Genomic DNA, 27216 nt, shown 5'->3' on the forward strand with positions numbered 1-27216 from the left:
TCTAGGTGGATCATCATCACTATTTCAGAATGCTACAGGTTGGCTGCCAAGGACCCTCTTGAGGGCTTGCTGGCTCATTCCACCAGGGGCATGGCTACATCGACAGCCCTGCAGAGGGGGTGTACCAGTGAAGAACATGTGTGATGCTGCAACGTGGTCATCCATACACACGTTTGTGAAGCATTATTCTCTAGATACTTCCCATGTTCAGGATGTTGCCTTTGGTAAGGCTTTGCTTTACTCTGCCATTTAATTGCGTATGTCTAAATTCTTCTCCCTCCTCCACTGAAGGATACTGCTTTGGGAGTCTGTCATAGATGAGGATTATGTTGGAGGACACAATCCGTTTGAATTAAGTTACTTACCAACTGGTAACGTTCTTTTCGACTGGATGTTACTCCAACGTATTCCTCGTCGCCCTCCCAGTCTACCCCTCTCAGGAATTTCCCATGCCATTGCAGCTTTCGTTCCAACAAGGCTAAGTGCAGTCAATGCTGTATTGTAGGCATGTGTGGCACATGTAGTGAGGGGGAACAAACGAGAACTGAGGTTACGGCGCCGTGCGTGCTACTTATAGCATCCAATGATGTCCCCCTCGACGGAGGCCTTCAAGGGACATCAACCCGATGCCATTGATGCAGCGCCATCTGGCGAAGAATTTCCAAAGCAGCACAGCTGTGGACATTACATGTCATAGATGAGGAATACGTTGGAGGAACATCCAGTCGAAAGAACGTTACCAGTTGCTAAGTAACTTGTTCATCTTTCAACACTGGTAATTTTGTTTTTAGCTTTTAATTGCATGACCTCGCTTGAGGTTCCTTTAGTATACCTAGGCTAAATGTGGAGGAGATTTTCACTCTGCGTGTTCCCTGCCTTCACGCAGGGACTTGCAGCTAGTCTTGGAATCCACATTTTGTCTTCTCCAGGCTCAGAATTCTCCATCTTGGGTCCATTTGACTGTCCACTGGATAGTTTCCAGAGTAAGTCCAGAGGACTTTGTCTCACTCAATGGCCTATGCGTAGGCGGTTGGAAGAATGAGGCTGGGGATGTGCTGCCATGGAGTTATTGTCATAAGATGGATGCTGTGCCCCCTGAAAGCAGTCGTTTGTTCAAAAAGGATTTGAGAATGCTGGTGTGGAGAGATTTTAGTGTCTTGTCATATGTCTGCATGACCGGACTGATGAAAATGTAGGAATCAAACAAATGCTTCGGGGTAAATGTCATAGCTGCTTCAGCCATGTTATAGGTTTTGCCATGGAAAGCTAAGAGCCCATCTCGATTTCTGTTTCCCTGTCTGTTCTATTTGGAGTGCTGATGGATTGTGTGAGGTCATCAGGAATGGCAAAGATATCCTGGCAACTCCAGCATAGCTTTTTCTGATGCCGTGTTCCAAGTGATCCATAACCAGTCAGGGTGTTTTGATACTTGAGTAAAATTATGAAATGTAACATTTGGTTTCTGAAATAAACAGAACATTTTAAAATGATTTTTGAAGTTTGATGCTAAAAATAACTTCTTCAAATATTATTCTGGGTACTGTTCGAGAATCCCTGACCTATTATTGCAATAATATTGGTTTAGCCACAGGCAGCACGTTTCAGTTATGAGAAGAAACTGGCAGTTAGTACAAGCACAATTTGGTAAGCTTTTTTATGGTGTTCCACCATGGATTTCTTCCACAGCAAAGGGCTTGTGGTTTTAATTTGATGTGCAACATTGTACTATTTTACATCCTCGAAGTTGCTTACACTAACACTGATGTATTAATATGAACGGCTGAATGGGTTCCTCCAGGATGCAGTATTGCATGCATATCTTCGAAGCACATGTTTGACTCATTGAGTTGTGTTCAGCTACACAATTGCGCCCCCTGGCGTTTTACCTGCTTAACGTTTCAAGTCTAAAAATAATGTGCTGACTTCAAAGCAATCAAAAATGTTTTTACTTTTCCTTGACAGCTCCAAAGCCAGAACTTCGTATTGGGGAGAAATGTCACCCTCCTAAATTGGAAGACAAAGGTGAGTGAGAGGTGGAATGTTTTATAAATTAGTGTTTGGTACTGGAAAGCAGTAGCTTTCTTAGCAAATGCAATGTTTAACAAATATTTTATTTTTGCAGCATACTATATTTCTTAAATGTGCAGTCTTAACGCTTTTCTGCACTTTTCTTTTTGGTAGTGGCTTAAAATGCTTTGCGATTCGTCTTGCAACATTTCCATTAGCCAACAGATTTGTTGTTTGTTTGATCTGTATGGTAAATTTTAAGAGCTGGGTATATTTAAAAAAAGAAATCTTTGCACTCCTCTTTTTTTTTATATGACTCTGGGTATTCAGTTTGGGAATCCCAGCAAAGGGTTGACCGCTCTGTCAAAGATTGCATAAAAAAATCACTCGAGTCGCAGAGGGAGTATTTTTTTCTTTGTGGGCCCTGGGCTCTATAGGTTGTTTTTGATCCTTTCCCCTAACACAGGCATCCGAAACCCCTAGTTGGGTTTCATGAATATTGACCCCATACTGTATAAAAACTTTTGTGCTATAGATGGTCTTTTAATATTCAGGCTAGCTAATCTCCCTTTGGGAATTTCTATCCATAGGTAAGTGTTCTTAAAGTAATTTAAATAGTGCCTTGCACATAAGCTGGTTTAAAGCCAGGCTGTTATTGGACCTCCACTCTTTTTCTACTGACTCCTTCCTGCTCGTTCCACTCTTTTCTTTTTTTTTTAATGTCCCTTCAACGTTTCACCCCTCCTGATCTTGCCACCACCCTTTGATGTAACTTATCCTCCCCTCCACTTGACTACTCCCCACTCCACTCTACTACTCACTCCTCCACACTACTACTAGTCTACTGCCAATACTGCTCTCCCCCTCCTGTAAACTTCTTAAACACCCTCCTTTCACCCGGTACCATTCAATTCACATTACTCCTTACATTAACCACTGTTCACTTGCCACACACAAGCATGCACACTGACACTGCAGAACCACTTCCACTTCTAAGCCAATACCGCTCGTCAAATCTCTAAAAGCAGCCATTCATCCATCCGACCGCTGGTCTCTTGGACGTCCTCAGACAACACCCCAAAAAACACACCGTTTCTTACCCCCTGCTAAAATCCTCTCCTACTGTGAGGATTGGCCAACTCTCTTTCCCTGACTAATCTGGCAGTTTTTTGCCCACAGGTATGTATATGTGAGGGAAATCACAAGCAGGGGACTAAGCCCCACCCACCCACTCTGTCCATGCGGCCCATGGCGGTGTAGGAAATCCAGTGTTGGTTTGTTTTCTGGAATACATTCCCATGGGTATCAGGGTACGATTGGGGGATGGTAGGATCTTTCCCGCCGTTTTGTCCCTGGTGTAGTGTAGGATACATGTGACTTGTTAGTTGGGCTCAGCAGTGGGCTCTACCACCCTTGCAGTGTGCTTCTTCATGCTGTATAACCCTGCAGCGGGTATCCCTCACTTCGAGCAATGCTTGGCTGTGGTCAGATCTCGGGACTGTGGTTTCTCCTTTCGTCTTTTCTTTTCAATTCTGCACTGACGCTGATTTTCTTGTTTGGCCATTGCTGATGGTTTTCTTCCCCGGGTCGGTAGTCTCTGAAAATGAAGAGGCACTGGCCAGTATTTGAGCTGATAGGCAAGGCAGGAGTTAAGGGTCTGCAAACTAACATGCTGTCACAAGGGGGTGGAGGGGAAGGGTTGGGGACCCTCTGCTGCCACCATCCTCCTCTGGTAGGACTGGCACTGGATTGCTCCCTCATTGACCTCTCACCCCTGGCCGAGAGCGCTTGCCGTCACCTCTTGACAAGGCCTTGTCACAGCTCATGTCCCAGGGCAATAACCAGTGGTTCTACCACTCTAATTTATTAACACGTTTCACACCCTACAGAACCATTGTACCATGCTCACCTTCACTTGCAAACATTGACCACTCTTCTTCCACAACGCACATCCATAACCAGCAATCTTCCACAGATATCACTCATTATCAACCACACCCCTCTTGCAATCACTACCCCTACTGCTCATCAAAACAAACACCACGGTGCTGCGCACAGTCGATTTCACAGACCTCAACTCTCAAACTCAATCCCATCTTCATCGCATAAACCTCTCACCACCATCTCATCTCATTATAGCCACACCTTCATACAGCCATTTAAATCTGTACAATAGATCCATCACACCCACAAGACTGATCAAAGCATCTCTGTGATATACACATCCTCCTAGCCTCGAACATATTAAGCCACATCTGTTACCCACAAGGAACTCCTAAAATGCCACTTCTTCAAATTGCCATAATTACTGCCGTCTTACATTTGCTCTACATTCTCCCTGGAACGAGCAGAGCTTTTATTCAAGAAATCACGCACCTCATCACAACTGCCACAAACTGAACTACTCTATTAGCATCAAAGACTACACATGCCCAGGAGATCACACAGCCTGAACTTCAGGGAAACACTTCTTGACCTCTGCAACACGCTCAATATCAAACATAACATCATGAGTCCTACCTACAGCAAATAAACCATTCTCAAAATGGACTTTCTCGCTTTTCTTTCACTTGATTTCTCACCACCAATCAGTCTGGATAGGACAGATCACTTCACTATTTTGGCCCACATGCACCAAGCGTGAGTATTGCACCTTGAATGACATCTCTCATTAACACTCCTCTAACCTGGAGCCAGTGCCCATTTGTACATGGACGACACTCTGCTATACCTGAAGGTCTCCACTGATTGTTCACCCATTGCTGAACTGAACACACGACTAGTTTCTGCAATTTCCCTGTATTTGTCAATCTGAACTGGCTTTAAAATGTCACAGGTTGTAATGCTATTCTGTGTAATTTCGTCTGATATTGCGTACCAGACCTTTGAGATTGATTTAAAACGTTTTACACATTTTATTTTCAAAATTCCCAAATGTGCTTGGTAGAACATACAAATAAGCCCATTGCTTTTCTGTGCAAACTAAAAGCTGAGTCCTTTGAGAATAAGGGGAGAATAGGACCCATAGGCACACCCTAGTAACAGGAGTGGTAAATTTGAGAAGATTGGGTAGGTTTCAAGTTTGTTAGGAAACTAAGTAAAAAGAGGTAAGAGGTGCAGAGGAGAGAAAGGCAACCTTGACACCTAGGTTGCACAAATAATAGGACAAAAATAAGTTCCCAACATAGGAACTTACGTCCCCTGCACACTATCTAGTATCTGTATGACCAGACCAACATTTATAGAAAGAGTAGTAAAGTAACTCTATGAAATAAAGTCTTAATAAAGGACGTGTTGGTATGAAAAAATACAAATTCTTAAAGGACAGGGCCTACCACAGCTGCACTATCAAGAATAAATAATGAAGATTGTTTCTTGTGACCTTAAACGATTGAATGTTGTCCTTTTTTAAGAATTTGTATTTTTTTCATACCAACACGTCCTTTATTAAGACTTTATTTCATAGAGTTACTTTACTACTCTTTCTATAAATGTTGGTCTGGTCATCCAGATACTAGATAGTGTGCAGGGGACGTAAGTTCCTATGTTGGGAACTTATTTTTGTCCTTTGAGAATAAAGCAGAAAAACAGCAGCACTAGATGTGGGACCAAAATGCCCCGCTTATGGAAACAATCAGACGAGAGGATGGGGCGCCATGCCATTATTGGAACATATAATCCCAATGCAGCAGTCATTAAAAAAAAAAATTGTCGACAGACCACCATAGGGCGCAGGCGACACTGAAGCGCGAACTGTCATCTCCCTTGCCCAACAACACGCAATGGTCGGAATACAGATGTTGATGTCACCAGTTGAAGACCAGAAGCAATTCGGTAGCACAGGAAAGGTATTGAGAAGCCCCTGGGCGAAGATTGAGAGCACCCAGGTCCGATAAGCAAAGAAACTAGCGTTTTAACTGACGGGGCCCAACACCCAGCAGAGCACAGCGGCAGCACTGTGCTTTCCTCTGAGTGCCATCCGGACCTGCCCACCTGTAGGGGAAGGCAGAGGTGAACCTGCAACATCCGAATAAGCCCCAGAACGTGTATACGTTGGTAAAAGCAAGCCGTGTGGATGACCACACGGCACCCGGCTTCAATGCGGTCCTATGCATTATAGAACTCCTTTTTTTCCTGGTTTGGTGACACGAGCCCTGAACAGTGTGGCCTTCCAGGAGCATCACCATAACCAGTGACGGCCATCCGCAGTGGGAGCCAGCGTTCATAAAAACGGACCATCTCGGCATTACCCAAGGAGGCAGGTAGAGCGAGCACTCTGGCGACCTGCACCCAGACTTGGGGTAAGCCAACCAATTGTGTTCCACAAGTGCTGAGCCCTGAGCAATCTGTCGTTACACACAGGAGGAATAAGCTTCCAATTAAAATACCTTGCTTCCTCGACCCCCACGTGATGCCGCAAACGAGGTGCATGTGGGCCACAGACCTGGGAGCTCCCCTGCCTGCATTCACACAAAACACCACATAGGGGCCCGATGAACTACCGCACCCTTCCCTTCATTGAAGACCCCATTATGGTTTCCTAGCAGGGATTGCTTACAGACGCATACCTGCATGTGCTCAATAAAGATGTCAATTTGATCTAACAGGCTTCGTAGGCGTGGGGTTGAGACCAACACATGGAGATCATATTTATTTTGGATTTGCGGCAGTAGACCCAAACCCGCCCCCCCTCGCCCTTCCCCCCCACCTCGCCCCTCATTTATTTAAATCAGTCTCAAACTTGAAGCCCCAAATTCCCTACGTCCAAAAGCAGGCGCCACCTGACCAGTGCAGAAAATCTATCGGCTCTTAAAAACCGTCTCCCCACAGGCCAACCACATCAGCACGCAGGCCATACATGTTGGATCCCCACATGGCAATCCCCACAAAATTCTTGTTGCGGCCCAGACATGGCGGCACCACGTTCAATGGAGGAAACTCGGTACCCCTCTGGAGCAGCCCATGAAACATCGACCAATGCAGACATACGCTTACTTCTACAGGAAATTAGATATGTGAAAAGTGGCATATGTGCAGCGATATCTGAACTCGAGGGTAGATTGCACAAGGTAAGAAAAAATGGAGACACTACAAAACAACCAGCTGTCCACCAACTTGATGGAAAGGAGTCGAAGGCCGCCTGCAGGAAATTGAGCAAAAAGTAATGAACTTCGCTTTTAAAGATTTAGAGAACCGGGAGAGGCGCTCTAACATTCAAATTATGGGCCTAAAAGAACAGGAGAAGGAATCCACTGTAACTCTCGAGCGCTAGGTTAAAGCCCTTAACAGACTCTTCACAGAAACAACAAACCCCCAAAATATCTTTTGATAAAATTCCCTGTGAGTGTTGTCCCCCTAATGGCCTGTGATCTGTCCTTGCAAAAAGTCACTATTTTAGGCAAAAGATGGACATTGTACTCCAGTCCACATATATCAAGACCTTTCGACACTGACCAAACAAAAATTGTGCCGACCGTTAACTCAGTGGCTTCAGGAATGTGAAACCCACTACCAATGGGGTATCCCTTTTTCTTTGTCACTTGAATATCGAGGGGAATAATACATGGTCACCTCGAAGGACAAGGTCGAGGGCGGCCTCAAGCAGCTGTCTTCTGATAATCGGGGCTCCGAGGTCAAGAGCGTTTACCTTAAACCGGGTCCTAACAACGGCAACCAGAAGCCTCTGCCACGGAGAGGACACACAAGTCCCTGGAAATTTCATAGGTTTAACACTCCTTGACTGGTGGCCCCTGTCCCGATGATATGATACGATGTCTGACTCCAATGATATGATGCTATAACAAAGGATCAGCCTGGAATTGATGGAGCTCTAGCATATAACCCTGGAGGGCATTGACAAGGAAGAATTATGCGAAACGCTGAAAACTCAGTCGTCTATTGTATCGTAATGGTTGATGTTAGTTTCCAAAGTTGTTGTTTAACGTCTTCGTGGGCAAGGGTTCTCCTCCGAAGGGGCCTTCTTTTTTCAAAGGGCGTCTCAGAACTGGGGGCGGGTTACAATCCCGACCCGGTTGGTAAAGGGGTTTGGTTGGAATACAGGGGGGATTGAGTGAGTGATGGATACTCATGGTTATTTTTATTGTTTTATGGGATGAGGGACGGGGGATCTGCTACTGGGGTTGAAGTGTGTGTGAAAAATGGAGTGGTGTCAAGTTGCCCAATGATGCTCTGGGGACCGGGTATTGTATCCAGGATGTCGCCTGATGGCGCAGTGTAACAGCATACAAATAGGGTCCCTGAACTTTAAAGGCCCCAACTCCCCACAGAAATGATCAACGGTGGTGATGTAATTCAAGCATTCTGTGGTAGACTTATTCTTCCTGCAGGAAACTAAATTTGAAGTGGCAAGGAATATATGCTTAGATGCAAAGAACTAGGGTGAGCTTCTTGATCTTCTGGGCTGTCAAAAACATCAGGGGTGGCTATATTGGTCTGGAAATCTCTTGGCCTACACATTTTACAGATCAAGAGAGGCATGGAAGGACGACTAATAGCAATAGATAGCAAGATTGACGACATGGCAGTGACGCTGTGTTCCGTTTATGTTCCAAACCAGCAGCAAATTGTGTTTTGTAGCGAGGCGCACTCACTCCTGAACACATGGAAAACAGGACTATTCATTTGGGGGGAAGGGGGGACTTTAACTTAATTGTAGATTCCCGCACAGGATTGGCTTTCTTTAAGGGTGGGAGTGGTTCCACCAGTTGTACATGTGGTAGATAATCTGAAGACCATCTTGCAAGAACACTTTCTCAACTACTCTTGGAGAGGAATGCACCCACAGACACAGGCATTTGCTTTTTACTCTTCCCCTGCACAAAACTTTCTCCAGAATCGGCTACATACTGTTAGACGCCTCACAGGAGCATAACACGAACGCAGACATTCAAATAATGGGTTGATCGGTCTACGACATGTGAAGAATGTTACTGGACATTGGATCTTGTGCTCCACTAGACCAACAGTGTGTCTGTAATGGCAGACTGAGGAACAACTCTGACATTGGAGAATTATGACAAGAACTGGAATATGAAAGGGGAAAGCACTAGCACAACTGTGGTATATAAAGCAGAGAGTTTATGATAAAGGCAATAGGGCCCACAAACTGTTAACAACACACTTAAGTAATCAGAGCGAAAAGAGCGGTCTATAAATCAACCTGAAGACATTGCACATGGTTCTGTCAATACTATGCCCAACTACATGCGGAAAATGAAAGCAATGTAACAGAAAGACACGATTATTTAGGGGCATTGTCCCTCCAAACACTATTGATGGAGGACAAGTAATTTTTAGGCACCCCAACACAAAGTGATTACACTGTTAAGGCTCTCTCTAAATTAAAGGCCGGGTCCGCGCCAGGTCAGGATAGGTTCACACCAGCCTTCTTCAAGAGACACGATAAGTTACTGCCACCATTTTTAACAAAACTATTTAACGGCATCCTAAATGGGGTGAAAGCCCCACGTACCGTTACCCAGGCAAGAATAATAATACTTCCAAAGGAAGGCTGGGATTGCCTTGACTGTAACTCATAGCAACCTATATCATTGATAAATGTGGATGCCAAAGTCTACGCTATTGTCCTGGCGGAAAGACTAAACATGCATTTCCCCAAGTTGGTGCATAATGACCAGGTGGGCTTCATCAGGGCAGACTGGGCAGACAACAGCCGCAAGACTAACAACTTCATTACTGGGGCTCGCGCTAGCGCTACAAAACCTCTTTTGTTATCATTATACGCCGAGAAGGCCTTCTATAGGGTCGAATGGCCATTTATGGAGGCAGTTTTACAGGGGTAGGTCTCGGCCCTAGATGGCTCGCAGGGGCCATGGCATTACACCAGAGCAAGGAACCTAATCAATGGGGTGCCATCTGCTGAATTTCACTTAAGCCATGGAACCTCTCTTTTGATTTTTCCATTAGCGCTAGAACCGCTGGCAATGGCAATATGCTCAAAGGGACAGATCTCTGATCTGCTAATGGGAGAAAGAGTATAAACTGACATTCCCAGATATAGCTGTCCCAGTGCTCATCTCAGCCATAACGGAATATTGTGAATTGTCTGACTTCAAAATTAACCTGAATAAAACAGTTGCCCTACCCTTATCTGGGAATGTATCCCCAACGGACCAATGCCTAGCAAGCCAAGGTATTCAAACACGACCGGAAGGAATTATATTTTTGGGGGTGATTATTACCATGAACTTCGAGCTATATAGTACAAACTACCCCCCCCCTGTGGGAAAAAATCAAGAAAGATTTGCCTAACTGGTCTAAGCTTATGTTGTCATGGGCGGCATGCCTAGTGTCAATAAAAATGAATGTTTTACAGAGACTGCTCTTTCTGTTCCAGGCCCTCCCAATAGCGCTGCACCCACTTTCCACCAAGAAATGAAGAAATCACTCCTCACGTTTCTCTGGGCTGAAAAAAGACCTCGAGTAGCCTATACCATGTTGATTCTACCGAAGGGGAGGGGCAGGGTTCCCAGATCTCTGCGAATACTATAGGGCAACCCAACTCAGCATAGTTGTGAATCACTTAAGGGAAAATGAGGAAAAAGTGGTTGGTCATGGTGGACAGCTTATTTGTGCCAGTCACCCCGCAGGGATGGTTGTGAGTCCCGTATAGATGTCTACCTCACAAAATACGAACTCACTCTGGCACCTGTGGGGGAACTCCAAGGATATGACGTGTGTCTCATCATGGCCATCCCCTCTCAGCTGTAAATGGGCTCCCCCTATCAGAGATAAAATCGCTTACCCCTTAAGGTTTCAAACATACTACAAAGCAGTACTGGTCAGAGTGGGACAAATGTGGAAAGTGGGCCTTTTTAAAAACATTTATGTTTATTTTTCAAAAGAATGATTTAGAAGAGCCCCTGGGAATAGGCCGATTTCAGCAACGCTCCTGGGTTTGGCTTCGGCCATGTAATACCACACGCTCTTCCCCAGATACTTTCTTCTGTCTTTTTGTCTTCTTTTATCAATCAGGTACTTGGTCCTCTGGCGCCACGCTCCTCTCCGGCGCATGTCGACTTCAGCGAGCTTCAGCAGGTGTCCAGCCTGCGAGGGGCTCTTCTGACATAACATCCCCACGCTCTTTGCCTCCGCTGCATTGGCCCCAACCACCAGTGGGAGGGGTTGCACCGCGTGCAATGCACTTTCTTTGCGTTCTTTGAAGAACAGACTAGCCAGGTGGAGGGAGCTCTTCGAGAAGAAGTCTCCAGAGGACTTGAAGGACTTCGTCAGACACAAGTCAAGGCCCAAAGGAGGGCCACTCTTTACCATTGCATTTGCAAGGGCGACTCCTTTCCTCGGAAACTCCCAGACGGGAGGAACCTCCCAGGTTCTCGTACCAGCATGAATACCAAGGCTAATTCAGCTACCTGCCACCAGTGACAGTGCTGAGGGACCGCAAGGTTCTTTTACTGGGTGCACATCCGAGGGGCTAAGCCCTTGTAACCGGAACATGTCCGAGGGTGCGCCTGCACACAACACTACCGGCAACTCTGCCGAGGGCGACACACCTACCAGGCCTCGGCCTGAGGTGCAGGGTAGGCCTCATACTCCCATCGCCAAGAGTCCTTGAGGAGGCTGGACCGAGTGAACCAAGCACCATGACTTCGGCACGTGGGATGCAGCTCGACAAGATGGCCACTGTGCCTGACAAAATGGCTGCTCGTCCGATACCTTCCCGAGGAACTGAGCAGGTTGGTGAACGAGTCACAAGGTGGGACTGGTGTCAACCAGGTATGTGGCCTACAGCTTATCCATCAGCTTCACAGGACAGGTTTACCCCGCAACTGGCTAGAACGACTACGCACCGGCCTCGGCAGCCGCCCGCTACCCAATCAATATCACCGACCACCCGACCGGCCTGCGAGGACAGGTTCTTTGAAAAGTTCCTCACGCTCATGAGATCTCCTCAGATCAGGGCCATCCTCAGAGATGTAATCGGGGACATGTTCCCTCCGGCCCCGGCGCCTGCGCCTATAGTCATTCCTCCGAAGGCTCCAGCGCCGCAGGCCCCGGTGCAGCCCCCGCTGCCCACGCCGGCTCCTTTGATTCTTGCTCCCCTGCCTCCCACAGTTCCGGCAGTTCCATATCAGCCTCCCCTGCAGCCTCCGGCTCCGGTCTCCACATCTCAGCGCCCAGCCGGACACCCTGGTGGACACAGACGAGGAAGAAGACCCCGACACACCCTCGTCAGCCAAGGCCTTCCACGAACGACTCGCAGGTCTGGCAGAGGGCTTGGGCCTTCATCAACCAGAAGTCGAACAACTGGAGGTGGGGGTATTGGCAGAGGTCCTCACTCTACGCCCCGCCGCTAGAACAGGGATTCCGATGCAGAAAGACGTTGTCACCTTGGCCAAAAAGGTGTGGCAATCGGGGCCTGGACACCAAGTATAGGCAAACGGAGGGGGGTCCACGCTTGCTGTCGGCACACCCTCAACCGCACTCTTCGATGCTTGCTACGGCATCACTCTACTCAAAGCCTGTCGTCATCGGCCACCTCGTCCTCAGCGCTGCTAGGCAAGGAGAAGATCTTGGAGGCGTACGGGAGGACGCTTTATTCCAACACTTCGCTGCATCTTTGCCAATCTAATGCGGATGCCATGCTGGCAGCCGTTAACCAGAGTATTTGGTGGGAAATAGCCGTCTTCATTCCAGAACTTCAGGTGAAGAGCAGTCTCGTTTCAAGGCGGGGCTGGCAGAGGCTAAAATGGTGGCACAATACATCATGGAGTCCACAGTGACCCACATTGACACCTCTGGCCGGGCCATATGCATCGCCACGGACATGAGGACTGCCTGGCTTCGGGCTACCAAGTTTAACCCAGACGTCCAGTAACGCATATTGGACCTTCCATTGGATGGGGGCGACCTCTTTCCCTCCACCACCAATGAGGAGTTGGATAAAAAGGTAAACGGTTTGCAAACTGTGACGTCTTTATCCTTAGGAAGGCCACGCCCAAGGCATACACCCAGTCACATCAACACTCCGACAAGGGGCAGACTTTTGGAGGGTTCCACGGCTCCCAAGAACGTAGGTCCAGACAGCCTGACAGTTAGCCGAGTCAACACCGGCGCAAACAAAAGGGGGGTAGCAAGGACTTTTTCAGTCCCCTTATTCCGCAACAGCCTCATGAGGAAAGAAGGCATGACGCGTCCCTTCGGGTCCACTTGTCTCTGGTGGGGGGCAGGTGTTAGGCAGAATCCTGTGCAGTTCCCTTGGGGAACACTACAAGAAGATTAAAACTACAGGAGTACGTAGTAAACCCAATTGGTAGCAGTCTGCGCCACCCAGATTTACCTGGTAGCTGTGGCTGAGCAGTCAGATTCTCTCAAGAAGAGTAGGGCAGTATACAGAGGATACACAATAGGGCCAAAAACACAGTAGGACAAGCAAACACTGACCAGAGCCTGGTATCAAAAGTATATAATTATTTATTTAACACACACTTAAGGAAATACACTAGCACTATAAATCAAAGCAAGTTCAAACACAATTAGAAAAGTATACATACCTCCCTTAAGAATTATTAGACAAGTCTAAGTCAAAACACCACTATTTGTCAAAATAGATGCGAGCGCGTAACCTAGATGGCACTCCAATAATTAAGTTAAAGGGTGAGAAAAAGGCAGGTCATGAAAATTAAACAGTTCCCAACACTCTTCTAAGACCAAAACAAGTTAGTGAAGGCAGAGCCTACTGTAGAGCCACAGTTCATAAGCCTGGCCCACTTTAAATGGAGCAAGGTGAAATGTGCCCAAGATCACACAGTTTAGAAATGCATTCAAGTCTTTGTAAAAATGTTCAAAAGAGGTTGGGTTGATTCAGAAGGTATAGTTAGAAGGTCTGGGGGCCAGCCCAGTTGGAAAGCCAAGGATTTAAGGGTCACCTTTAGCAAACCGTAGAAAGGGAGGCCAGGTGGAACACAGTACCTTTACAGTTGAGGAAGCTACAGCGGTGGTAGTTGTTCCTGGCAGCGGTTGCAGTTTGTGGTTTCGACCAGGGCAAGAGAAGATCTCGTCGAGGAGGAAACTTGGAGTCGTTGCACTGCCCAGAGAAGAGACCAGCCGCGGAGTTTGTCGGTTAAAAGGTGCGTTCCTGTTATTCGCAGTCACAGTGGTGAAGCTTGGCTATCAGGCCGCCGGGTGCTTGGCAAAGGCGATTCCACCAAGAGACTTCCTGGAAGGCGAAATGGCAAACTGGTTGATCCCACCAGCTCAGAGGAAGAAGACTCTTTCAGCAGAAGATCTTCTCTTGTCGTCGGTAAAGTGGTGAGGTCGATGCAGCAGGGCTCTACCGGTGGTGTCATTGTCTGCAGATGGCTCAGCTTCTCCCCTCTTCGGATTTCTTGTGTCCTGTGGCAACTTCTGAAGTTCCAGTCCCAAAAGCCCTGCTTTTATGCAGAAAAAAAACCCATTCAACAGCCTAGCTGTCACTCTTACATGCTGGGCCAATCAGAACAGAGTGTGACTTGAGTTGCTAAGGCCAGTCCAGGGTGCCAATTCCCCCACCCACACATCCTGTGGAACCCAGACAGAGTGGCACCAGTTGGAGGGCTTCTGTGGAGAAGCCCGTCAAAAAGTGGAACAAAGGGCCTGACCTTGGTTGGAGTTACAGAGACGGACTCTCATTTTGCAAAAGAGTTCTGGCGAAAAGACCCAACCGGTGTTTTTATATTAAATAAATAAACCAGCGGTATCTTAATTGCACCAAAAAGTGGTGTGTTTAAAATCAATGGGAAAATCCCATAGGAAATATTCCGGTGAAATATTTTGCGTGGTAACCACTGCCACCAGCCAGAAACTCGACAAGGGGGGACTGGACAGTGCCCCCTTGGAAACAGACCCAGGGGCAATCTAATTAACCCCTTCCAGTATTTCCACAATATGATGGTTTGTACTGGTTCTGCACAATTTTGGACTTGTAAAGTCAATGGTGACTTTACATGCCCTGGGAGACAGTAGTCAGTCCCAGGGTATGGAGTCTATGTTTGGGGGGTCACTATGACACCCCTGTGTTACTGCACTGAGGGTGCTGTGTAACACATACACTAAAACAGATGATACTCTATGGAGTAAAAGACCCCACAGCCCATAAGCACACAATAAGTCAAAGACATACCTCAAATCATGCCTAAGAGTGGGAGGAAAAAGAGTCTCACTCTTAGCAGGAGAAAAAAACAAACCCCAAAAATCCAGCAAAGCTGCTGGGGGACTCACTAGGTTTGGGAAATTAGCCTTATAAGAGAATTCTCCCTAACAGCAGGCTTGCCCCTCCCGCACAGTTTTGGCATCAGACGTTCACAGACCCCTGGATCCTCTTGGTAGTTTCCACGGGGTACCGCCTACCCATCCTTTCCTCCCACAGATTGGGACAGCAAATCCGTTGGGCGGAAGTTCGGTCGCTCGTCGAGAGCCAGGCCGTGGACAAAGTCCCAGCCTCCCAGCGAGGATTGGGCTTCTATTCTGTGATTTTCACCATACAGAAGAACCACGCTGGCCTGAGAGTTGTGTTTGGACCTTTCCACCCTCAACCTCTCCCTCCCTCTTCAAAAATTCAAGATGGTTACGCCAGCACTGATTGCGGAGACATTGTGTAGGGGAGACTGGATGTGCTCCCTGGATCTGAAGGACGCTTATCTACATGTCCCGATTTGGCAGCCACATTTCTCCTTCCTACGATTCAGGATCATGAGGCTGCCACTTCCAATACAAGGTGCTACCTATCTGCCTCCATTCAGCCCCTAGGGTATTTACCAGGTTCATGAATGTGGTGGCAGCCCTCCTCAGGGCCCAGGGCCGCCACGTCTACCTGTACCGGGACAACTGGCTCGTCAGGCCGAGCTCTCCGGAGGCGGTTCATCACACTTCCTCCACCCTTATGATCACACTCCACGAGCTGGGGTTTTCAGTCATCCTCAAGAAGTCTCAGCTGCAGTCTACACAGAGCCTGACCTTTCTGGGCCTCATATGGAACACAAGCTCTGAGAAAGTTTTCCCTTCACAGGACAAGGTCACGGCCATCAAGAGGGCTACTACTCACTTCCTCACCAGAGAAGTGATCTTGGCCTGGTGGTACCAACACTTATTAGGCACCATGGCAGGGGTCTTACTGGCCATACCCTACTCGAGACTCAAGATGAGAGATTGCAGCTGCACTTCGCAACCTCATGGAATCGGGAGCAGGACTCCCAAGTGGAGCTGGTCAGCATTATGCCATCTCTACGCACGGACCTCACATGGTGGTCAAAGGACTGCAACCTGCAGACGGACAGGCACTTCCGGCAGCTGGCCCCGCAGGACACCATTACTACGGATTCCTCTCTGAAAGGATGGGGGGCCACTTTGGACAACCACAGTTTCCACAGAGTCTGCACCCTGCAGGAAGTCCATATCAACTGGCTGGAGCTGAAAGCCATCTGGCTAGCTCTTAAAGCTTTCCTTCCGCTCATTGGGGGCAAGGTCGTCCTCATCCAGACTGACAACTCCACCAGCATGTACTATGTCAACAAGCAGGTTGGTACCAGGTCCCCTCCACTGTGCAACCTACTGGTCAGCATGTGGGACTGGGCCCTGGAGAACAACATCTACCTGAGGGCCAGCCACCTTCCGAGGCAGTCAAACCTGGAAGTGGACAGGCTCGGCAGACTGGGAGCGGATAATTACAAGTGGCAATTGACCTAATAGGTGCTGCTGGAGAACTTCAGCAGATGGCGGCATCCTCAGGAAGATCCCTTTGCCTGTTGGGACAACCAGAAGTGCCAGTTTGCGTTCTGGCAGGGGCAGGACCCTGTCTCCTCGGATGACAACTTTCAGATTCAGTGGAGCAGCATGATGGCGTATGCCTTCCCTCCTACACCCGTGATCCACTGGATGCTCTGCAAAATAAAGGAATGAATCGTGTTCCCTCAGTATCATTCTGATCGCTCCCTAGTGGCCCATGAGACTGTGGTTCCCGGAGCTTCTCAGCCTCTCGGACAGGCCTACAATTCACCTGCCACTGGGCCCAGCTCATCTCCTGGCGCAACAGGGAGGCAGGGTCATCCACCCCACAGAGGTTAGCCCTTGCAGCTTGGTTCCTGTTCCGGTCACGCTGAAACACCTGGGCCTATCACAGTCTAACCTAGAAATCGTTCAGGGTGCTAGGAACAAGGCTACTAGTAGACAGTACAAGAGTAAATGGTCTAGGTTCTGTCACTGGGCCGACTCTTAAGGAGATCGACCCCTTTACATGCACGTTGGATGACGTACTCTCCTTCTCTGCACACCTTGTCCACTCACGCGTGCAGGTGGATACATGCTGCACCTATCTGGCGGCCATAGGGGCCTACAGAAATTCAGAGGAGGGAGACTTCTCCTCTTCCAACCCGGTGGTCAATTGACATTTGACGGGCCTCGCCAGGTTCTTCCCTCTGATCAAGAAACCACACCCTGTGTGGGATCTCAATGTAGTGTAGGGTGCCTTGGTGCACAAACCATTTGAGCCAAATGCGTCCTCGGACATCAGGCTGGTCACCATTAAAACAGCTCTGTTGGTGGGTCTCGCCTCTGCTCGCAGAGTCGGCGAGATCCAGGCGTCGTTGGCTTCAGAACCCTATACTGTTTTTCACAAGGATAAGGTGGTCCTGAGAACACACCCCGCGTTCCTACCCAAGGTAGCCTCTGCTTTCCATCTGAACAAGGACATAGTCCTACCTATGTTTTTGGACGACCCTAGGACGATGCTCAGAGGGTTTTGTACTGTCTGGAAGTCAGCTGCACGCTGAAATTCGATCTGGACAGGACTAAGGGTTTCCGCAAGTCGGACGCTTTGTCACCTTTGTGGGGGTGGGGGGGGTCAAGGTCCGGTTATCAGGCATCCAAGGCCTCTATAGCAAGGTGGATGGTTTTGGTCATCAAGGTGGCCTATGAAGGATAGCACATACCACTTCCAGCTAACATGCATGCCCATACTGTCAGAGCCAAGGCCAAGGCCACGGCCGTTGCCTTCCAGCAGCAGGCCCCGTGGCAGATCATCAGCAGGGCGGCCACCTGGGCCACCCCTTCAGCTTTCTGTAAGCACTACGTTTTGGACTCCAGCTCTAAATCAGACACAGCTACTGGCTCTAAATCAGACGCAGCTTTCGGACATGCGGTTCTAAGGAACTTGTTCGCTTAAGGAGGTTATCCTTTCGACCCTGGAAATACATTCAGTTGGAATCACCCATGCAGTATGGAGGAAAGGGGACAGGACGTAAGAGTAATTAATAGTTAGTCACCGTAGTGACTAACATACTCTTAGTCCATAGTCCCCTTTCCACCATTCGTCCCACCATCCTCCCCCCTAATAATGCTAGTGTTGTTGGGCAATGTTAAATATTGTTGATGCATTAATGGGGACTGAGGAGTGGCGCCGATGGGCGGAGTCAGGGGAGCACATGCTCCCAGGGCCGTGCCCCTCTAAATTTAAAGGGGAAGAAGATTTTTTCTGGTGAAAAAGGTTGTCTCCCGTCCCTAGCGAGGGACGCCCCTGCAATATGGAAGAAAGGGGGCTGGGGACTAAGAGTACGTAAGTCACTACAGTAAGTAACTATTAATTTTCTGGAAAAACCGTGGCATGACTTGAACTTATTGGCACATGTGGTGGGAATGCCCCCTGGTATAATGTTAATAGAAAGCAGAATTAGCATAGAGTGTATAGAACCAACAGTATCACCTCTGCTGGTACTAGTTGGTCTCGAAATTCAAGGAGACACTTGCACACAATTGTCTCACATGCTGAGGAACTTGTTACTATGGCGAGAGTCTCTCACTATTCACTGGAAAAGAAGAAGTCGCCTACCAACGAGGATGGAATGGACAAGAAAAGCATACAAACTACACAACATAGAAACCCTGACGGCAATACTGCTTGAATCCCACTCCAACATAGACATGGAATGGCTGCCCTTTTTGGAATATCACAGAATTTAAGAAGGGAGCAGGTAAAACATAGGTTTGAACTTGTATAGGGACCCTATTGATTACAGAAAGACCCAGGGCGTCATCTTGCCTCTTGAGCACAGAAAAGATACAGTCTGCACATTTCAGATCCTCCTAGTACAACTGTTAAGACATATCCGTTACGATTTACCTTTAATTTTTGTTTCCATCGTGTGATCTGGGGTGGGAGGGTGGGATGAAGAGGGGATATACAGACCTATTTGGACAGGAATGGTACATAACTGAGATTCCATTGCTGGGTCATAGATTGCGCATCAACAAATGTTTGATTTATCTACTGTTGGAATTATATTGGCAAACTTCCAGTTCCTGATTTCATGTAGTAACTTTGAACCCTCTTCGAATACTCTAATAAATAATTTTTAAAAAAGAATAATCGTCAATCTGGTTGCAGGCCCATGACCAAATCACATTGCTGACGGTGTCAACTGAGTCAAGTGAGGAATTCAATGTAGAAGTCTGCATCATGTGATTTGCTGTTGTCAGTTCGGTGCTGTTCAATTCCAACATCTCATTTTGTGGATGAGCAGTTACCACTGTTGTTGGATTCAATCGGCAAGGACTTTTCGGTCACCTAGCATCATTATAACACCCATCCCCTCAGGCTTGGCCATGGCCCTCAATACTTTTTTATATTGTGCTCAATACACAACTGTCTTGTGTTCGTCATAATTGGAGAGAGTGAGAACTTCACATGTTTAACCTGGGGATAAGTCTTTTTCCTTTAAGACCATCACTGCAGTAAATTGATAATTTACCACCCATTTATTTGGAGTCTTGGTCATTGTGGATGAATGCAGGGGGCCTTAAAAGCTTCAGACAGTTTTACTTCCAGTATACATGACCTATTTCCTCTTTACAAAACACGATGGCGCTATACTAACTGAATGCAGAAGAAGTGGGAGAGGCTGCTGTGGAGAACCTTGTTTGAGTAAACCGAGCAACAATTGCGATTCCAAAGGTTCTAACATGTTATCATGCTATCGGGCACGCCATTCTAATCTTAAAACCTGGTGATGCAGTGTGTTGTGTGCATGTGTATGCCTGGTGGATTGCTGTTCTGAAAGTAACGGTTGAGACGGACAGGATAGGAGCTTGGATCCTGGGGATGTATTCAGTCTCTTAACTAATGAACGTAAAAGAGGAAACCTCCCTTTCTACACTATTATTTATTTATTAATTAATAGTTTTCGTAAACCGCGCCACATGCCTCAGAGTGCGCACAAAAGACCGACAGTTCAGGTAAAAGCGGATATCAAAGGCCGAGAGCAGGAAGACCAGGGCAGAGAACATATTAGGCAGGTGATAAGTTGAAAAGATATGTCTTCTGACTTTTTTTTTTTTTATTCAACGGCAGCTGAAATTGCTCTGAGGCTTTACGGCAGAGCATTCCAGGCAGTTGGCTCTGGATATCAAAACTGCGTCCGCCAGCCTTGGCAAGATTAAATCTTAGCTGTACCATTCTGAGTTATTCTCAGACCTAAGAGTATGAGTTGGAACATAGTGTATTAGACGATTTGCAAGATATTTTGGGGCCAAGTTGAGAAAACATTTGTGGGTCAAAGTAAGCAATTTGAGTGATCTTGAGCTTCACAGGGAGCCAGTGAATATCCCTCCTAGAGAGGCCTGAGATGGCACGGACTGCTTTCGGACTGAAAAACCTGGAGTGATGATACATTGAGCTGAGAACAAGCCCTAAGGAGGCTGTTACAGTAATCAAGACGAGAATTGATTAGCGCAGTGGTGAGAATGGCTGCATTTTCGTGTGTCAGAAAAGGTTGAATGTTGCAGAGTAGTTTATTGTTCAAGCCACAGGATGAACACGTTTCAGCAACGTGGTGGTTCGTGAGCTCTGCATCTAGGGTAACACCCAAAGTCTTCACCTTTTTGCCACAGGGATCGTGACACCAAGAATAGAAAAACTCTTGTATTCCGACTGTAGGGATTTAAGTTCAGCGTTGGAGGCTACAATCAGAAGTTCCGTCTTTTGGTATTCAGCATCAAGGAGTTAGTAGCCATCCACGCATGGATTGCAGAGTAGATGGAATTAAGATAGGCCAAATCCTGGGAGAAAGAGCATGTAAGTTTGACGACGACCTCGGTATCATCCGCATAATTGCTATCTTGGACACCTAGGCCGTCGATGTCTTAGAAAGGGGATGATATAAATATTAAACAAGGAGGGGTAAAGTAAAGACCCTGCGGAACACCACAGGTAATAGAACCGGGCTTGGAGAAGGCCTCACCCACACTTACTCTGGAATTGCGTGGATCAAGAAAGGAAGGGATCCATTCAGAAGCCATAGGGGAGCAACCAACAACAGTGCAGAGTCCATCTTCCAGTAGTGCATGATCCACGAGGTCAAAAGCAGAGGACAAATCCAAGAGCATCAACCATGCTGGATGTCCAAGAGCAATGATATTCAATAAATAAGCCTTATGGTCCAGCATGGCCGTTTCAGTACCATGCCCCATTCTGAAACCCAACTATGAACAGCTAGAATATCATTTTGTTCGACAAAGTGCTGAAACTGGTTATATGCCACCTTATCGAGGATCTTTAAAAGAAAGGGAACGTTTGTAGATGGTCGATCATTATCTGCAACAAAGGGGTTAAGATTGTCCTTTTTCAGGAGGTGGGTGGCCTAGGCCTCTTTAAGGAATAAAGGGACAGAGCCCTCAGCAAATGAAAGGTTGATACATTTTGTAACCCATGGGCAGAGTAGATTCAAGCAGCTAAGGAAAAGACTAGAGGGGCAGACATCACCCTGGCATGATGTATGTAGGCTTCATGCAGGAAGTCATCTGGCGAATGGTAGATTCAGAGCAGGGGGGCGCAAGAGAAGAGAGGGACGGGAACTTTGGGGGAATTGGATTCAGCACAAACAGATTTGGAATTAACCCCAATATAATGAGTGTCCCTAGTAGACTGGATGCTGCTTTGGTGTGTGTTAATTTTATTGATAAAAGAGAGGAGGCGAGAGTGCACAGCTTGCTTTGTGTTATCTTCCTTTGTTGTACTGACTGTATATAGTTCCAATTAAATGTTCATTAGTAGGGTGCAGCCCACTATCAAGTGCCACCGTGTAGGGCATTAAAAGTAAACTGAAAAAGAAGAGACCTAGGCTAATGAGCCTTCGGTGTGGGCCGCACACCCTTAATACCCACTTCGGGTTAAACAATTTCTTAATGCTTATGTATAAACTTCAATTCAATTGTGACTGTTTCAGAATTACTTTATTATTCCAAAAGGTAATTTGTAATTTTAAAAAATCAAAGTTATTGATTCAACTCCACCAATTAGGCTAGTGCTGAGGCTGCGGCAAACAGAAACCCATTTGGCTAATGCATTTCGGAACATTTCCTTCTTCAGAGCCGGGTTATTAATGTACTACTAACATAGTAGTGTTTACATTTCAAAAAGCATCAAGTCAGTTAATGAGTTTAAACACATCCAAATCATGATTTAAAGTCATAGTACAACAGAAGACAATAATGCAGACGACAATGTTTCAATTAGACAGGGCGCCCACAGTTGCAAACAAATATTAGACCAAAAAAGAGAAACAAATATTAGACAAAAAAAGAGAAAGAAAAACAAGTATAATCAATCCACTGTTCATGGTGATCTCCAAAGTAAACCCATGACATGACCTAAGTCGGTCAACACTATGTTTATTACCATGCATCGTTCGCGTGTGTGTGTCTACTTCATTCAGTATTTACTAGGTGACCCCGTAGCGGTCGCATTCATTAATGTACGTGGAAATGTTTGCCGTTTTATCACACTGGTCATGCAGTGCACTCCGTTGTAATGTTAAGGTGTTTACTCACAAAGTGTACTAGTCACCTCTAGATAGTGAGTGAGAATATATCGTGACTGTGCATAGTGGCATGCACCTAAAGTCACTGACCTGTCTGCCGTAGCTTTCACTAAACGCAAATGAGTTCTGTGTTTCCTTGATCGTAATGCACTGCGGGACAATCGAGAGGCCCACTTTAGAAACTGCTACACGTAATATCAGCATTAGCTTTGTGCTAAATAACGAGATTACAGATTGCATATATTTAATGTTGAATTGGCTTACCTTCAGGTGCAAGATGCCGGGTCCTGCTACTTCTCACACGACCGGCGGATAGAGATCGTGGTTTGTGGCGTTGCTATGACAACGTTTCGGTCCCAATATGGCCGCACGCATTCTCACGCATCGGCCATGTTGGTGGGGGCAAAATCATAACAGGTCAATTGACTCTATTGACACTTGACGCTCGAACTGTAACATACGCTAGAAATATCGCAGAGGTGGTCATCTCTATTACCACATCGTACTTAAATTAAATAGGAGGGCTGTGTACTGTACTGAAACTAATTAGGGTAGACTCGAATATATGCTCGTGCATGGGTTAATTTTTGTGTTATAGGCTCAAACACATGAGTTTGCCATTACGTAAATCCTGTTACCACATGTTGCTCACACTATAATAGTTGTCAATACACAAAGCAAGCCGCCTTCGAGTGCACTCATGATTATGCTCGAGATCAAGTATTCGCACTAGTGAAAAAATAGGAGCGTGTGTTTATAATTAAGTAAACACAAGTAAAAATACCAGAAAGGTGACTGAGCAAAATAATCATCAGGTGCCAATCATATCAACTGTTGTGACTGCATTGCTAATCATGTGCTATGTACAAGGGAGGACTAGATACTCGTGTTATAGCCATGTCAAGCTTATGGTTGTGTTGTTTGAGATCCTCTACCCTGAAGGTGGGTCATAAAACCTATTATCCTTTTTGGATAAAGTAATGCACTGACCGTGGTTCATTAACTCTTCTTATATCAATGGTGTCACATACACACTTCTCATATCTACGGTGTCACTATATGATATTAATGTTTGTGCATAGTGTGTCATGGTAAATGTGAACAGAACAGCATTGTTATTTACAGAAAGCAATTGAGGTCAAACTCTTCATTGAGTCCTCGTGGGGATAGTGCTTCTAAACGATCTATCCAATAAGCTTCCCTTTGTTTTCTTTTTTTCGAATCTGTGTGTGAGCCGTGCTCTTCAAGTGTTTCCAAGACTTGAAACTTGACCAGAGATATTGTGCTTTTTCTCATTAAAGTGTCTTGCAACTGCAGAGTTCGTGTTACGGTTTGCGTATGCATGACTTGTGTTCATTCATACGGAGTCTCAGCTTAAGTCCTGTTTCTCCTACATAGTAAAACCCACACGGACAACGTGTACAGTAAATGGAGTTTTCTGTGTTGCAAGTTGCATAGCATCTGATCGCTATCTTCTCCCCAGCATATGGATGTGGAACTAATCCACTTTTGATGATGATATTGCAATTGCTGCATAAGTCCCTACTCTCGTTGGTTTGCTCCTTTTTGTTTTGATATCTCTGGTATTTACGAGCAGATCTTAGCTTACTTGATCTCTGATACGCTAACATGGGAATCTCTGAGAAAAGATTCTTAGTTCTTTATTGATAAAGGCATTGTCGATAGATTGACACCAGTCGTTATCTTTTGCCGGGGCTGGCATAGAGCAGGCCTTGCCTTTAAATTCACTTACATTGGCGAATAGTTGCTTGGAACTAGATTTGGCCTGTGTGATCCTGTCATTGTACAGAGAGGATTTAGCATAGATAATTGCTTCCTTGTACTGTTTGACCAACAATTTGTACTCTGCCAAGGTGGCGGGAGAAGGGTTCCTGCGCCAGCAACGTTCAGCGGACTGTTTTGTCAGTCTAAGGTGGATGATGGTATCATCAAACCAGCCTGTATTTAAAAATTCACTCCTTATGGAGTGATTTTTATTTTTTATTTTCTTTCGCTAGCTGATTAATAACCATCTCAAGAGTATTTGAGATGTGAAAAGCTAGTTCATCGGCCTTAATAAAGTCCTCCAAGACACCAAGCTTATCTTGAAGACAAGATGAAACTTTTTCAGGGGTTAAGGACTTCCAATTCCACGTACGAGCGGAGAATCTAGGATTGGTATCGAGTCTAGCCGGGGGTTCAGGTAGATTAATATGGAACGACACCAGAGAGTGATCCGACCAGATGTAAGGAGGCATAATCAGGTTTGCTAAGTTAAGGTGGTGAAGAAGAAGACAGTCAAGACTATGCCCGCAACGTGTGTAGGACTTGGCACCATTTTGGAAAAAACTACAGAATCTAAGGCACAAAGTAAAGGAACAGTTGCAGTATCAGGGCGAGCATCAAACCAATTATTAAAATCACCCATCACGAGAACTGGCGACTGGGATTTGGTCAGGTTTTTTAACAAGTCGAAACTGCTCCTCAAAAAAAGGGAGAACCGTAGGGGGTCTACATGATATGGCATTTATAACGCGCATATCCACAGGTGTTTCAAGGCGCGACGAGGCAAGGGAGGGTGCACAAAGGGAAGACAGAAAACTATCCTACTAGGCCAGCTATAATTCAGATAGCGCAAGTGCATGTGGAGAGGGAAAGGGGAAAAGTGCAGTAGAAGGGATAGAATAAATAAGATAAATAAAAAAGAAAAGAAAAACGACAGTTGGTGGCAAGTGCAAGGTAAGTGAAGACATAAGTGCTGGTAGGGGGACTCTAAGGATACAGAAAACAGTCCCCAGGTGCCGGGGTAGCAAGGGAGGCAGTGCAGGTGGGCAACTGGCGGGGCCTGGGACCGAGAATCAGAAAGGGTGGCCAGGTAACCGGTGCCGTTTCTGACAAGAGTTTAGCAGGGGAGAGGGGGAGAGAAAGCAGAGGCAAAGAGGAAGGTTTTGAGGTGCTTCCGGAACCGGAGATGGATCTCCTCAAGTTTCAGGGAGACAGAAGGCTGTTCCAGTGGAAGGCCCCTGCCGAACAGAGAGATCTGCCACCAACTCGTTGCTTGGAGAAGCGACTGACCCTGAGGGAGTTGGATGCGAATGAGCGAATAGCTCGAGAAGGAAGATATTTAGGAAGAGGGAGTTGAAGGTATTTTGGCCCCAGGCCCCAGAACGCCTTGTGGACAATGCAGAGGGTTTTGAACTTAATCCTCGCAGCCACTGAGAGCCAGTGAAGAGATTTAAGTCCTGGAGAGATACGATCTCTGGGCTTGAGGCCAAGGACAAGTCTCGCAGTCCTGTCCTGGATAAGTTGCAGAGAGCGGAGAGTGGAGGCAGGCAGATTTAGATAGAGGCTGTTACAATAGTCCAGCCTGAAGAGAACCAGGGCTCTGGAGACAGTGAGCTTCTGGGGGGAAGGAGAGGAAATGAAGGATATCTCTGAGGAGGTGCAGCTGGTAGTGAGACTACTTAGAGATGTCGGAGATGTGAGGAGAGAAGGAGAGCGTGGAGTCGAAGATGACTCCAAGGTGTTTTGCCTTACAGGTGGGAGCAGGAAGAGGGCCAAGAGAGGCCGGCCAGAGAACTGCAGGGAAGGAGGGAGCGGGTGTGCCGATGAGAAGAATCTGTCTTACTGGCATTAAGGCAGAGATCATTGGCAGCACACCACTCATGGATGGCAGAGAGACGGTCAGAGATGAGGGAAGGAGAGGAGGAGCCCGAGGGTAGCCTGAAAATGAGCTGGGTATCATCCGCATAGCACTGAAAGTTAGGGCAAAGAGTGGCGATGCAGTGGGCAAGGGGTGCCAGGTACTGGTTGAACAGCCAGGGAGAGAGATTAGACCCCTGGGGGACACCACAGGTGGAGAAAAAGATATCCGAGAGGAAGGACCCAAGTTGGACCTGGGAGGGTCGGTCGCAGAGGAAAGAAGTCAGCCACGCCAGAGCCTGACCAGTGATACCCAGGTTATCACGGAGACGGTTGGGCAGGATGGCATGGTTGACAGTGTCGAAGGCAGAAGAAAGATCAAGTAGGATAAGGACGCATGGGGTGTTGGAATCAAGGTTGGAGAGCAGGTCTTCACGGATGTTCAGGAGTGCAGTTTCCGTGCTTCTGGCTGCTCTGAAGCCATACTTATGGTCATGAAGACAACCAACAGATTCAGTGTGGAGTTTAAGCTGGGAGATGGCCAGTTTCTCCAGGAGTTTGTCCAGAAAGAGAGTGATGGAGATTAGGCGATAGTTAGCTGGGCAGGAGGGGTCGGCAGAGGGTTTCTTGAGAAGAGGGTGCACAGGGGAGTGCTTCAGGGGGGATGGGAAAGTGATTGCAGAAATCAGCCAGGGCAGGAGCCAGGGTGTTGATGTGGTCCTTG

General features: G+C 46.9%; 1 protein-coding gene across 4 annotated transcripts in view; it reads left to right on the plus strand.

Moving 5' to 3' along the window:
- CD2AP (CD2 associated protein) overlaps positions 1-27216 on the plus strand; it is a 1227366-nt gene that overhangs the window by 807250 nt on the left and 392900 nt on the right. For all 4 annotated transcript variants that reach the window (XM_069605837.1, XM_069605839.1, XM_069605840.1 and 1 more), the window contains one exon: positions 1963-2022. In XM_069605837.1, the coding sequence (XP_069461938.1) occupies positions 1963-2022 (60 nt within the window). The remainder of the gene's footprint in view (positions 1-1962; positions 2023-27216) is intronic.

This window comes from Ambystoma mexicanum, chromosome 4p (genome assembly GCF_040938575.1).
Source record: "Ambystoma mexicanum isolate Mex_15411 chromosome 4p, UKY_AmexF1_1, whole genome shotgun sequence".
NCBI classification, from domain to species: Eukaryota; Metazoa; Chordata; class Amphibia; order Caudata; family Ambystomatidae; genus Ambystoma; species Ambystoma mexicanum.